The sequence below is a fragment of the Chenopodium quinoa genome, unplaced genomic scaffold, assembly GCF_001683475.1.
Source record: "Chenopodium quinoa cultivar QQ74 unplaced genomic scaffold, ASM168347v1, whole genome shotgun sequence".
Taxonomy (NCBI): domain Eukaryota; kingdom Viridiplantae; phylum Streptophyta; class Magnoliopsida; order Caryophyllales; family Amaranthaceae; genus Chenopodium; species Chenopodium quinoa.
The window spans coordinates 3,668,765-3,684,278 of NW_018742733.1; the positions used below are offsets into that span (position 1 = coordinate 3,668,765).

The window sequence follows — 15,514 nt, forward strand, 5'->3', positions numbered from 1 at the left end:
ACTGAACTGAAATTAAGCTGAAGTGAACAAGCCCTAAACATTGATTTTATTTGTACATTATTTGTAAGATAGAATATTGTTAAATAAGATGTTATTAGATTTATATTAAAATACACTTTTCAAATATAAAATTTTCACTACTCTGTATTATTTAAACCACGAAATAAACTTAAATACAAGTAGAAAAATAAAATTTAATTTGATCCGATCATTTTATGTATTTTTTTTTTATAAATAAAATAGGATCTTTACTAGCAATTTTTATGTTAATTTCTAATCGATACATATTGTAAAGACTAATAATTGTATGATTTATCTAATACATTATACGAAATAATGTTTTTAAGGGTAAAATTTATTTTAGGAAATTTAGTACATATAACGATTAAACTTATTTTAAGAAATTTAGCACATATAACGACTAAACTAAACACCTTTTAAAAAAACGATAACTTTAATTACTTAAGAATTTAAGATAACTTTATCCCGTCTTATAATAATTTAATAAAAGTCCCAATATAATTATGAATTTGTGTAGCTTAAATAATTTAAAGGAAAATTGTAAACTAATAATCCCACCTTTAATCGGTCTTCCACAAATAATCCCACCTTTTGAAATTTCGGAAACAATCCCACCTTTGATAGGGATCTTCCACTAACAATGACCGGTTGGATTGTTTTGCTAACCGGTTTTATTAGATTACAAGACACGTGTTGACTATTGATTGGTTTATTCTATTTTTTAAAAATTAAAAAAAAAAAAAAACAGCCACCTAACGACCCCCTTTCCCTTCCTCATCCTGCCCCTGCCTTCCCCAACAACTCAATCAGCCAATCGGAAGCTTGACAAAGGGGTTTTTTTTAGGGTGGTTAGGGCGTTTTCGGGGGGAGTTTTCAGGGCTAGGTGGGGATTTTGGGATCGGGATGGAGTTTGTCATGGTTGGGGGTTGATTTTTCAGGGATGGGTCTGGTTTTCTGGGGGCTTGAGACGGAGTTTGCAAGCTCCAAAGCCCATAATCGACCCAAATTATTCCTTCTTAATTTAATTTTGGGGATGATTTTACCCATTTTAGGGCTGATTTGTGGGTGTGAATTGATGTTGTAGTTGTTAGATATGGAGGATCAGCGGCCTGCAAGTAGGCGCTGCAGTGGTGGCGCGTTGTGCGACGCTGCGTTTGAGGATCGATAATGTGTGGGATTTTTGTTTGGAGGGTGGGTTTGTTGAATCGCGGCGGAAGAAGTCGTGGATGGTGGGTGTGGGGTTTTCGGGCTTTAGCCTTTAGGTGGTGCTAGAGGTTGCGTGGGTGTTAGGGGGCTTGCTGGTGGAGGAGTGGAAAGGTGTTTATGGTTGGTGGTGTTGTGTGAGGGTTGCGATTGGTGATGGCTGGGTGAGTGGTGGCCGATGACAAGTGAGGAGTTGAGGAGGTGGTGGACTGGTGGTAATTTTGGTGGCAGTTCATAGAAGGAACTCAAGGAAGGTGGAAGAAGATGAATTTAAAAAAAATAAAAAAAGTTTGACCGGTTTAACCGGTTATAGGTCATAGGGATCGTTTATGGAAGATCCATGTTAAAGGTGGGATTATTTTTGGAATTTCAAAAGGTGGGATTGTTTATAGAAGACCGACTAAAGGTGGGATTATTAATTTACATTTTTCCTAACTTAAACTACCCCGTAAAAAAATAAAATAATACAGATGTAATTGAATTACAAAGGCCATGTTCTTTTAAACTGCTCGCACTTGAAATCTAATGTGCCCAAAATCTCAAAAGAACATGGCCAAAGTACGTATATTATTAGTAACGGCGTACTTAGCTCCTCAACCATCAAATTAACTTAACCACTCCACTTCAATTCACTCCCTAATTTTTTTAGAGTAATCATTCAAATCCCTAATTTCTGTCGTTAATCTCCTCTATTCTACCAAATTCTGCTCATAATTAAGCTATTTGCGTGCAAAATTTGGGGCAATTTCACTCAAATTGAAGATTTCTACCAAATTACGAGCAATTTCTTCATCATTTTAGTCTAATGGCGGTATTGGAATCTGTGGAGCAGGACACCATGCCTCCGCCGAAGAAGAAGCAGCCTTCCGAAGATGATAAAAGGTTCAATTATTTTTTTTTTTTTGGCAATTTTTCAGATTTAATTGCTTCATTTTGTGATGAATTTCTCATCAATTTTGTTTCTAATTTCAGAAGGAAGAAGAATCTTGTGCCAGGGGGGTTGTTGAAAGCTGAATTGAGACCTGGTGGAGGAGAATCTACACCTTCTGATGGTGATCAGGTAGGTTTGTGATGATTAAATTTTCATAATTATATCATATTTTGATGATTAATTTTGCCATGATTATTGTATAGTAAAGTATTTCTTAATTTTGATGAAATAATTTGTATTTCCTAATTATTTAGGTAATCTACCATTGCACTGTGCGTACAATGGAAGGAGTTGGTGTTTACTCTACCAGAAAAGATTTTGGAGGTCGGTAACTCGGTATAACCTTTTTTTTTTCCTTGTCTTAATATATGTTGTTTTGGAATGTATTAGAAGCCGCAAAGGGCAGTGATGTAGACGGGATAGGAATCGATATGAAGTCTTGAGTACTGCCCCCGAGACTTAAACTAATGTTGTTATATTAATTGCTGAACTCTTTCTTGGACCGATCAACCATAATGGCTTTAATGTTGGATGTTAGTGTTCTTCCTTAATACATTGTTGGTTATTACAATTGTCTTTCACCTTAAATTGTATATTCAGCTAAGCGTTTCCAACATGTAAATATCAGCCATGTGGTTATATTAGTTGCTAAGCGCTAACAACGAAAGCATTGTACTTTTATTCTTTGTTGTGATCTAATGATCTTATTAGTCTCTTTCTCGCCACTTATCATGGGAAGGTTTTGGATTAGTGAAACTTCATTTATTTTGTGCGTGTAAGACTGTAAGTGTCAAAGCATTGGTCAAATTGTTGAGGCATCTTATTATAAAAGAGCAACGATCTGTTTCTTAGTTTCTTACTGCTAGCCTGCTACTGTTTCTGCCACTTTTCTGTTGCATCTCTGTGTTTCTCTCCTGGACTCTACGAGGTTGAAAAATGCTATATTGACGATGGAAGAAAAAAGAAAGTGCAAGAAAGATATGACATCCTGTAAGTGAAACAGGGACTGGAAAAGGGTATCCTTGGAAAATGGAAAGCGTTATATCCAAAGTCCATTCGCCCAAAGTGGCTCCAAGAATGTCTCTTACTCCCCCACAAATTAGAAAGAGCTTCTAGATACTAAAATATTCTAGATTCTTGATTCATCCAAATGCAACAAATATTAGCTAGTATCGTGTCATGTGCAGCAACCAGAAGTTGCTATCTAGATTTCTGTTTTTCCATTGGTCTCTTGTTATGCTTTTCTTAGATTATTTTCCTCTTTGTCATCATCTTTAGGTAAGGAATTTGTTGTCTGAGTCTCTATTCTCTAGTGATACTTTCTAAACGGCTATTTGGTTCTTGATAATTTTTGTGCGTTGAACTTTTGGTTGTGAAACTTGTGATTTTCTAAATCTCAACTAATTACAATGGATTTTGATTCGGTGCTATTATTAGTCATCTTTAGTGCTTGCAGAATTTTTTTTTTAGCTATCATCTACGGTCTTTGGTCGCTTTGTATTTGATGCTTTTTGAAAGTTAAATTTACACCTTGATGCCGTATATATTATTAATATCTCTGCTCTAGCAGGTACGGGAGCGCCTATAAGGCAAGTTTTGGGTAAAAGCAAGATGATACTGGGATTGCTTGAAGGAATACCTACAATGCAGAAGGGTGAAGTTTGCATGGTAATATTCTGTTAGTGCTACAGACAAATTGTTTAGTAAGCTTTTTATACAATATCAACATAACATATAAATGTATAATGTTGAAGACAATATCAACAGCAATAAAGGAAATTCCAATTTCTGGATCTTCTCATCTTTGGGAGGGGTAAACAGAAAAACAAAGACAGATGTGGTTTCAGATTGTAAGGACATATATGCTTGCTGCAAAGAGATGTGTTAGCTATAGGTGTTGAGGGTTTAGGTTTTCTTCTTGCATCTTCCAAAATTGTGTGGATGTGTGTGATTTGATCATATGAACTTTCCTCGTGATACTTATAGGTGCTGTATATTGACAGTAAGCTAATGTCTCAAGTTGTTTTTATATGTTAGACATGGGAAATTCAAAGTTATAGGTCCTTTTTTGACGCACCTTAAAGTTGGCTATTGCTTATTGGTGCTGAGTGCTGACTCGTAGATGATTTCTGATTGCATCACAAAGTAATGAAAGATAATACTCTGTATCTAAGGAAGATGCTGGCCTGCTGATTCTGCTTCTGTATTGTCATGCATTTTGATGATTTTTAGGTTCTGAAATCCTCCTTTGGGTTTATCATTCTGCTATTATCATTTGTATGCAGTTCAGGATGAAATCTGGGATGCATTATGGTGAGCCTGATTGCCCAGTTCCAGTCTCAGAGGGCTTCCCAAAGGATGTTGATCTCAACTTTGAGATGGAACTCATTGATTTTGGCAAAGCTAAGGTAAGATTTATTTTTCACTAAATGTTGTATGTTGATATGATAACACTATAATGTCTACTTTGTGGTGAAAATTTTTGTAAAGGAAATTACTGACAAACAATATTTATAATAAGGCAAGAATGAGATTATTTACATTTTGTGAGGTAACATTGAAGATCACAGTTCATATTTTGTCCTTTTTGATTTCAAGTACCTTGGGCTGTTTGGGTGCCTATAAAATATTTAGGCATGAAGTTTAGCTTCTATTGTATAAAAATCACAGTTATTTTTAAAACATCAAACTTGTTTTATTTTCAGGTTATTTCTGAAGATCTCGGAGTTGTGAAAAAGGTATGTAAAAGATCACGATCTCGTTTGGCATATAATTTCCATTTTTCTTATCATAGTTTAATGAACTGAAACTCTTGTCTGGAAAAGATTTTTAGATTCTCTTCTATATTGTAATAAACTGAAATTCTGGGCAAAATTAGAGGGAGATGAACTTGATTGATTATATGAGAATTACAGAAGATATAATTGATACTACCTCCGTTACATATTATTTGCAACGATTTGACATAAAGTAGAGAGGAAAAATGTCTAATCGTTGCAAATAATATGTAACGGAGGTAGTATTTAGCTTTTGAGAGTATCTCTCTCAGGTACAAATTGAAACTAAAATGACACTTGATAAAATTCTTCATCATTTATGTCTTCCTAATTTCGTCTGATTATTGATTAACTGATCTTCCTCTTCTTGCTGCTAATGCTACTTTTAATTGAATTGTAATGCAATTCCTAATTTGTCCATCCCCTATCCGGCTATCCCCAACGCATTACACATAGCAAACATGTCGTAAAACTGCAGAATTCAATATTCTAGAGACGTGTTCTAGGATAAAAAGAAAGCATGAGAAGGTTCATAGTGCTGAATAGTTGTCTTATTTATTTTGGCTCATGATTTTGGATTGTTAATACAGTCTGCAATAGAACACTTGTTCAGATTCTGGTTTCCTCTGATCCTTGTCTGGTCTGAGTGTTTTGATAGGTATACATATGTATAAGTTATACTGGCAGGTAATGTAATAGACTAACTTGGAGGGGTAGTATAGGTATTGGAGGGGTAGTATAGTTATTCTAGTTTTATTAGTTTATTAGGGTTCCTTAGTATAAATAGAGAGGGAAGAGAAGGAAATAGACAGGGCAGAATTTTGGAGTAGTTTCTTAGGAGAGTTGTGACCTAAAGTCACTATTGGAGCTTTGTAGGCTAAACCTACTACTATCGTTGTAAAACCATTAATTTGTTTAATCAAATTTCTGAGTTTTCTCTTTCGTTGTACTGTTATTACATCGAGTAATTTCAGTCTATTACAGGTAACCTGTGGTATATGTGATTGAGTGATGCTCTTCGATATAATAAGTGTCTAGAAGTTAAACCAGTTGACAGAGCCACATATCATTTTCTCTTCTTTAGCATGATACATTGTCTAGCATTAGTAATTAGGTGCTGTACTCGGCCCATACGTAAAAAGATTAAAGACAATGTCTCATTTTACCCCCATTTCCCCAAATAATTGATGGGTAATATCACAAAATGAAGTTCATGTAGTACTAGCATAATATCTCGTTTCTTCCAGTGCATTTATACTTTCTTTACATGTGCAGGTCATAAAAGACGGGCAAGGTTGGGAGTCGCCTAGGGCTCCTTATGAAGTAAAAGCTTGGTATATGATTCTTCCTGCGCCAACTGCCATATCTCTGTTTTCCTTTAGTTTCTTGGTTTGATCTAACTTAACTTGATGCTTATTTGAAGTTTTATAAGTGATTTTTCTTACAATCCACTACAACGGGTCAGTTGGTTTTATATCCATAACTAGAAAGAGCAAGGAAAGGATAGAGAGAGAAAATGCCGGGGCATGATTCTTGGCTAAGTTAGTTTCCTCTACAATTTGCAGTGGTTGTCTCTTGTCATTGCTTGATTGGTGAATTCCAGTATGGTTTCTAGAGGTTGCGAGGTGCTGGTTAGACTATGGCGGATATGATATGGCAGTTAGGATGGTGTTTGATTGACTTGGTGTAAGGGAAACTATCTTATTGGCTTAGGAGCCTTGTACCTGGAAGTTTCATTTTTTGAAAGAAATGAAAATTTCGTACATTTGGGATTTGGGGATTGTGCCTATTTGGTGAAGCATTAATCTAACCTTTTTTTTTTTTTTTTTTTTTTTTTTTTTTTTTTTTGTGGTGAAAAAAGGCTCCTTCTGAACATGTTAAAAGAAAAGTTCTTTTGTTTTCTCTGTTGAAGATTAAATTTACTTAACCAAAAAAACCACCTTCTTGTAATCAAAATATTCGCATTCTTGTTGTGAACAATGAACTGTGAACATTGGCCTTAATTTCTTAATGTAAATTATGCTTCATTTCAGGATATCTGCAAAAACTGCAGATGGAAGGTTGATTTGGAGTCATGTTGAGGGAGAACTGTTTTTCTTTACATTTGGAAACTCAGAGGTTAGTTTGTTACATTTGGATTGGCTTGACATGCCATTGGTTGAAGTTATCTTGAGGATCACCTCTCTTCCTGTTCTTCATGGAAATGATGCCTAAACACTTTAAATCTATGTGTTGACAGTTGCCTAAAGGTCTTGAGATGGGAATCGGAACTATGACAAGGAGGGAGAAGGCCATGATCTATGTAACCAATCAATACTTGACTGAATGTTCAGTCCTTCCTCAAATAAAAGGTCTGGAAGAAGTTCATTTTGAAGTGGAACTAGTTCACTTTGTCCAGGTTTGTTTCATCTTTCTAAAATAATCATGCATTCTTGCTTTCTTGTGTGTATCAATTTATTTTATTTTTGATTGATAAAATTGTCTTTTTGCTGAAAATTGTGTAACTAACTTTTTCCATTGATGAGTTTTCAGTAAGATAAAGTATGCTCTTGAAGTGTTGAGTAGTTTCTTTTCACCAAATTGCCTTAGTCAGTCATCATCTTAGTGAGTTACGTGGCCACTGCAACAATCTGGTAGCAGATAACATGAAATTCATATGAGAGGCTTATGAATGTTAATATTTAAAATATTACTCTGTATCATTTTGACATCATGATCACATTCTTCTATTCTATCTCCTCCTAACTGTTTAGTTAGATGATTATAAATGCCCCATTTATATATTATGATGTAGCTGTGAGCTATGTCATCCGTACTCTAGGCCAAGCCTCAGGTGTCAATGTTGAATTCTCGATACTTCAACATGAGCTGGTATATATCTGTGACATATACCATGTTTTCTGAGAATTGAGAAATACTTATTGTTCAATTTGAGTGATCAACTGAATGCTTTTATGATTAGATTAGGAGGTCATGATAATGGGTTTTCTGTAATGTCAGGTCCGCGATGTGCTTGGAGATGGGCGACTCATTAAGAGACGGATCCGTGATGGAGAAGGTTCAAGTCTTTTTTGTTTGTTTGTTTTTGTGAGTGTGTATGTCTGTGGTTTGGATTCTGATATTATACGTTGATTAGATAATACCAGATGATATCTTGTGTATGTCTGTGTTTGTTTTTTTTTTCATCAGTCCACATCTTTCACTAGCTTCTGGATGTTAATAGTGGAGGTGAAAAGCTGTAGTCACATTGTGTACATATTATGATTATTCTATGCATGCATTCTAGCAGGCTGTTGTGGCTTGCAAATTGTACTCTCGATTCAGTTTGTATATACCTCCTCTTTTAATGGAATTTACGGATCTGCCAAGCTTTGCATTCCTCAGATTCCATATTGTAGTGTGCTATGGCCAGTATGTACTTGTGGTAGCTTTGGCTTCTCTGAATTCTTTATCAAACTCATTTCTCGATTCTGTTTACATTTATTTTTCTTTCTTTTCTTAGGTGGGTTTTGAATGACTAGTTGTACTGTAATTTTGTAATCCAGTAACTCCAATGTGTTGCATTATTCAAAATTATTATTTTTCGCTGCTTTTATAATTATGTTGCTGATTGATATTGCATTCAATAGTTATATTATTCGAGCTATGACACTGAAATTTTCCTCCCAAAGATATCTGGTCTGGTTTACTGATAATACATACTGAAAAGAGTGGGGTATAAGTTTTAATCAATTATGGTTTATTTGATCCTGTTTTTGATCAGCCCTTGCAATATTTCATTTGGTGTATGTTTAAGATTTTCTCATTCTTTGTGATTACTAGGGGAATTTCCCATGGACTGCCCACTTCAGGACAGTCAACTATGTGTCCATTGCAAGGGCATGCTTCTGGATGACAAGAAGACAGTCTTCTATGATACAAGAATTGATAATGATGGTCAGCCACTAGAGTTCTGTTCTGGAGAAGGCCTGGTGAGTTGTTATCTTTATCGTGCACATTATGTACTGTAGATTGTATAAATAAAGAGGATAAAACAAAATGCATTAAAAAAAATATTTGCTGTTCGATATAGTTGCTGTTATCAAGAAGAGAAAGACTCCCCTGCCCTTTGCATTAATATGGATTGGCCTATTTGTTAGTATTATTCTAGAAGAGTGTATATGCAGATGCCTTTTTTTGTTCAAAATAAGCACAAAGCAATTCTTATCAACTCGACAATAATTTTTTTTTAATCTGCATCTTACAAATATCGATGTATTTATTCTAATCTGCCCTCAACTTTTATATTTGGAAGTCACTTTGTCATTAAAATTATACTGTAATACGAATAATTTTATCCCTTTGTTAACCCTCCTTGATTTCTGCCTATAAATCTAAACTACACCTGAATGTGGATGGAAGGAGTTAATTCTGTTTATTACCTTTGAAGTGTTGGAGAAATGACGAGATCTTTCCTTGTCAATTGAATAATGTGTCATAGAAGCCTTGGCAGCAGAGTGCTGTGTAGCTGAAATCATATGGTGGTGGGAATACAATTGGCTTTGTTTTGGCTCTTAATAATAGAATCTGTATATCGTGCACATTTGGTTGTCATTGCGCACTTGCTTGTCATTGTTTCCTTGTGGGCCTATCATCTTCCAATTAGGTCTGGAATAACCAATTTCTTGCATGCATATTGCTCCACAGTTAGTCAATTGGTTAGACTCTTTAAAGTAATCAATCATCATCTTTGCCTGCTTTCACTAGGACGGAGCTGCATACTTGCATACATACACATAATGTGACATTTTGAATGACTTATGTTCTTTGCCTTTGTAGGTACCAGAAGGCTTTGAAATGTCTGTACGATTAATGTTACCAGGGGAACTAGCTCTTGTTACTTGTCCGCCTGATTATGCATATGACAAGTTTCCAAGGTTACTTTCTCATCTTGTTTCTCTCAATCTCTTATTCAAAAAAAAAAAAAAAAAAAAAAAAAAAAAAAAAAAAAATTGGAAAAAGGAAAAAAAAAAAAAAAAGAAGCAATATTTTTCATTGTTTATGAAATAAATTTCTCTTGCAATGATTCTTCTTGTTTGAAAGTGCTGATTTACATCTCTCATCATGCTTTTGGTTACTAGGCCAGCTAATGTTCCAGAAGGGGCATATGTGGAATGGGAAATTGAACTTCTTAATTTCGAGATGCCAAAGGTATACAAGTTTCCACTTTCTTTTAATTAGCTTGAAATTTAATTGGAGTAGATGGGTAGTATTTACCAAGCACCAAATGAATTCTGAGTTGAGAACTGGACCATTTATTGTTGATTATTACGGTGTACGATTTCAAGGGAACGGGGTAGTATGAAGTTTAGCTTAGGAAAACTTGTATGGGAGGGTCACCCTTTCATGTATATTGCATGTCATCTTGACACAATACTCTCTCATCCTCAAAGGGTAATAGATTCTTGATTTAACTGTTAGATGCATAAGCATTAACATCAAGGTTTTTGTGTTTTGAAGGATTAGCAAGGGTTTTTTATTTTATTTTGTGCATGTACTGAGAGATTTTTTGCTTTCTGATTAACATTAGACCGGTCTTTCTTGACAGGACTGGACTGGTTTGGATTTCAAAAGTATTATGGCCGAGGCAGAGAATATTAGATCCACGGTATTGCACTATCATTGATCTACAGGATCAGTGTTGCTTTGCCTCAGTTACTGATCCGTTTGTTATATCATGCATGTTCTGTTATTTTCTATTCAGACATTTAATTCTATTATTGTACTCTTCAATGACCTTGGAATTTAATGCTTTCACTGTTAAATACAGTAGAATTTTTTTGTGCAGCTTTTGTAGTTCTTGGTTGGTTAATTCTGCTTCAAAGATGTGGAAACTGAAACTTTCTCTGATTGTCCATTGTTAGGGTAACAGGCTTTTCAAGGAAGGAAAGTATGGACTGGCAAAAGCTAAATATGAGAAGGTACATTTTTCCTTCTTTAACATGGTCGCCTTTACTTGCATGATTCTAAACTTGTGAAAAAATCATGTAGTATAATTAAGTAGAGGATCTAAATCTTAATTATGTATATTGATCACTCTTTATATAAGCATTAAAAGTGAGGAGGGAAAAGGCATTGCTTAGTAATTTGCTTTCAAAAAAAAAAAAAAGCATTGCTTACATTTTTGTCAGAGTTTAGATCTTTCAGTATCATTGTTAAATGCCTTTTTTTTTTTTTTTTTTTTGAATACTGTTAAATGCCTACTTGGCTTTTGTATATTTGTTTAAATTTGTGTGATTTTCACAATAATAGGACTAAGCCACCGCAATTTTGTTACTAATATACCAGATCATTATCCTTACAGGTGCTTCGGGACTTTAATCATGTTAATCCCCAGGATGATGAAGAGGGGAAAGAGTTTCTGAATGCAAGAGTAGGTCCTAATATTGGTTTATTATCGTTTGTATTTTTTTTTTCATTTACATTTTCTGTAATATTCACTCAGTATATTACTAACTTATTTGATTTGACGCGAAGAACATGTTACATTTAAATGTTGCTGCCTGCTATCTGAAAATGGGGGAGTGCAGAAAGTCCATTGAAACATGTGACAAGGTACGTTAGGGTGTAAAACTCCTTTTATACATGGAAAAATGGAAGAGTTGTTTGTCATCTGCTTATCTTTCTTCCTATTGGGATTTTGTTTTATTGTGGCAGGTATTAGATGCCAACCCTGCCCACGTCAAAGCTTTGTATCGCCGTGGAATGGCCTATATGGAACTTGGAGAATTTGAGGAGGCAAAAAATAATTTCGATAAGGTAATTTACTCGCCAATGATGGCATAATAGCAAGGTTGCCAAGGTATTTCGTTAAGGTGTTCTGTTCATGAACTATTATGGCAATGTAACCGTGTCTTTCAATGATTGCAGATGATGAAATTTGACAAATCATCTGAATCTGATGCTAAAGCAGCCTTACAAAAATTGAAGCAAAGGGAACAGGTATTTAATTTTTGTCACTAAGTTGATGAATTTTGGCCATACAGTTTGTACCAAATTCTTACTGCTATTTTTCACCGTTGATCAGGAAACTGCAAGAAAAGCTAAGCAGCAATTTAAAGGATTATTTGATAAAAGACCTGGTGAGATTGCAGAGGTCAGCACGGAAAGAGCAGAGCAAGTAACAGACAGAAACTCTGGTGAAAACAATAATGATAATGAAGATACAAGTGAAGCAAAATCAGATAAAAAACACGTAGTAGCACCTAAAAGGCGCTTTGGGTTAATCATCGGTTTAATCTTTATGATGCTTCTAGTTTTTTTCGTATTGTTCCTCTTATACGGTAAAGAGCTGCTCGGAATTTCTTCTCTGCCAGATGCCATGCCACTGCATGATATTGATGAACTGTAGATGACTTCAGGACTTCAGGTTGAGCTTAGATAGATTTGTTCTGGCGTATAGGGACCCATTCGAAGTAAACTTATCATTGTCAATGTGAAAATTAGACACTGGAGCTAGAAGGGTAAAAATTTCGAGGGCACTCTCACGTATTGTATGTTTTGTTGTTATTACAAATAGTTAGGATCCATATTGTTATCCAAAAGTTAGAAATTTCTATTGGAGAGTTGGAGTGGACAAATGATCCATTCACAGACATTTTGTATCAGTTATTAACTATTGATAATACCAATATACCTAGATCTGGTAAATGGGTCATTCGGGTCGGGTCATTTCGGGTCGGGTCAAGTTCGGGTCAAAAGATTATCGGGTCAAGTTCGGGTCGGGTCATTTTGGGTTTCGAGTTGATTTCAGGTCGTCCGATAATTGGGTCGGGTCGAGTTCGTGTCGGGTCAAGTTTGGGTCGGGTCGGCCGATAATCGGGTCGGGTCAACTTTGGGTCGGGTCGTTTTGGGTCTCGGGTCAACTTTGGGTCGGGTCATCTCGGGTCGGGTCGTTTCGGGTTGGGTCATTTCGGGTTTCGGGTCAAGGTCGGGTCAGTTCCACTTCGGGTCGGGTATGGGTCGGGTCGGGTTAATTCGGGTTTTGGGTCAATTTCGGGTCACTGATTTCGGGTCAATTTTGGATCATGGGTTGAGTCATTCGGGTCGGGTCATCGGGTTTGGGTCAGGATTGCCAGGTCTAAATATACCCTTGAAAGTGGATCATGTTGTCTGAACTTCACGACTACCACCCTTGAAACTGAAATACTAAAAGAGCTTGGTAGAGCTGGGATCCTTATAACATTGAAGCTCGGAGTGCTCAGACGCTTCAACTCAAGACTGTAAGAGTGATCTTGTGCATCGTGTATCTAACTTCTTATTGATTGAGAAATATTAACAGTTATATTATATGGTGCCCTATCATTTAAATTCGGGGACAAGTATCTTTGGCAAGATAGTTATTGTTATTGACTTATTGTACGATTTTTCTTTGTTGTTAAGAGAATAATGTGTATGTATGCCAGTGAAATAGACATTTGTTCAAGGGAGGGTGTCTGCCGTAATATTGGTATTGTACGATTTTTCTTTGTTGTTAAGAGAATAATATGTATGTATACTAGTGAAATAGACATTTGTTCAAGAGAGGGTGTGCTGCCGTAATAGTGAATAACCAAATGATTCTATGCTATGCAAGCATCCTTTATATGCCTATTCTCATGATTCGGGGAAATGGTTAATCTATACACAAACATAAAAATATTATCGCTTCTAAATATGACAAATAATGAAGTAGATGTTCCGTACATAATATAGTAGTTCAAGGAAATAATAAATTATATACTACGTATTACGTTCTTTCTGCATTTACCCTTTATCTAATCCTATTTCTCCTTTTTAATTCTTCATTCTTATCAATCGCCCTAGAATATCATACATAAAAGTTCAACTCATTCTTTTTTAATTTATTATGGATAGGGAGTCCAACTAAAAATTTCGGGTTCACGCCTTCACCATTCACATTTCACTTGGTTACCCAAACTACTTATAATAAATCAAAATAAAGATGAACACAAATGAAAGTGATGTTACTCCTACCTTTTTTTCCGCGTAATGTGTGTATTTCCAACTCTCCAAGTTCCCATTGAAACACGATATCATCTTGCCACAAATGAGTATTGCCCCAACTACAATTTTCTTTTATACCAAGTATTTTATAGGTCAACCAAAATAACACATAACTGTCACCAATACAGACAAACTACATTTTGACTTATTTCCCATTGAATATTGAAGATCATATGGTAGAAATTACGTTGTACAAGCCAATTATAAGGAACATGTAAGATGTAATTGGTTGTAATAATTATTGTTGATGCCATTTTGTTGTTGTACTTCATGCATGTTAGGTGAATAACTTGGTTTTATTTTACTATGTAGTTGTTAGCTAATAGACAATAGTATACCAAGTATATAACTATCCTTTTAAATTGAATCTAACAAAATATAGAGTATCGATATGATATGTGGATGTTTAAGATTTAACGTAGGTGTTCAGCATTAGTAGTAGTTGAATTAGTTCAATTAAAATAATACCAATCCCAAAGGCTTTTAAATTTCTAGTACCAAGTATATGTTTATAAATTTGTACGTGCCAAAACCTTCTTTTAGTAGTTTACTGTCTAATGTTCATCACTGATTTACATAATGCTTATATGTGAATTAGTTGTATTTTGACTAGATCAAAACATTAGAATTATAGCAAAAAGTTCTGAGTAGAACTACATACAATGATACAAATACGGACTTATGTAATGATGATTATATGAATCGATCATGTGAGAGAGCGTGATAGAGTATATAAATTGATTATGAGTTTCAACCATCAGCTTAATCTTTTGGTGGAGTTAGTCCAGCAATACATAGTATTAATCCACTTGCACTAGATTATAACTAATAGTGAAGGTTTAACACTCGAGGTTAAATGGATTATAAAAACCCTAAGGATTGAAATTTAATATGGGTTTTCCATACCTAAATATTACATAAGTGACATAGGCATAACCAGGGGTCAAGGTAGTGGGTTATTAACCAACAAAAGGTTGGCTACTTTTTCGCAACACCATGAGTCAATATGCAGTTGGACAAAGTATTCCTCGATGAAAAAGTCTATGCACTTTTCCATTATTTTTCTCAACTGTACTACCAATATTTTACATTGTTTTAGTATGACAAAAACTTATAAAAATGTGATTTCATTAAATTTTTCTAGTTAACTTTAAGGATTTTATTACACCTAAGGCAGTCTTCGTGTATGTTAGGCAAGCTTCAAGGAATAATTATCAAGTAAGATGAACAAGAAAGTATTAAATGTTTAAACAATAAACTGTTCTTTTCTTGTAAGGTTTAAATTCATCATCATATTGTTACTCAACTTGGAGACAAAAAAAAAAATTTGACTAGTTGGAGATTCTTCAAAGCAATTATGCTTTCGATTCTCCACGCACAAGCCACTTGTGATCATGCTATATATTTTAATAATTAAAAATTTACAATCGATATCAACATTTAATTAATCAACGAGTTTCAATTCAAAAAATCAATACATATAGGTTGGATAATGTGAGTTATAAATTCAAAAGAATAACACACGAATGTGAAATGT

At 34.8% G+C, this 15,514-nt stretch overlaps 1 protein-coding gene across 1 annotated transcript; it reads left to right on the top strand.

Moving 5' to 3' along the window:
* Positions 1-678: 678 nt before the first annotated feature.
* On the top strand, positions 679-12,642 carry LOC110723905 (peptidyl-prolyl cis-trans isomerase PASTICCINO1-like). Its single transcript, XM_021903317.1, has 21 exons — positions 679-1,630; positions 2,057-2,106; positions 2,197-2,284; positions 2,410-2,479; positions 3,726-3,823; positions 4,441-4,563; positions 4,861-4,893; positions 6,208-6,266; positions 6,966-7,050; positions 7,172-7,330; positions 7,933-7,990; positions 8,755-8,903; positions 9,751-9,848; positions 10,053-10,122; positions 10,520-10,579; positions 10,836-10,892; positions 11,276-11,344; positions 11,449-11,526; positions 11,629-11,730; positions 11,842-11,913; positions 11,999-12,642. Exons 1-21 carry the CDS (start codon positions 1,565-1,567, stop codon positions 12,320-12,322), a joined length of 1,968 nt encoding a protein of 655 aa, XP_021759009.1. The 5' UTR covers positions 679-1,564; the 3' UTR covers positions 12,323-12,642.
* Positions 12,643-15,514: the final 2,872 nt, after the last annotated feature.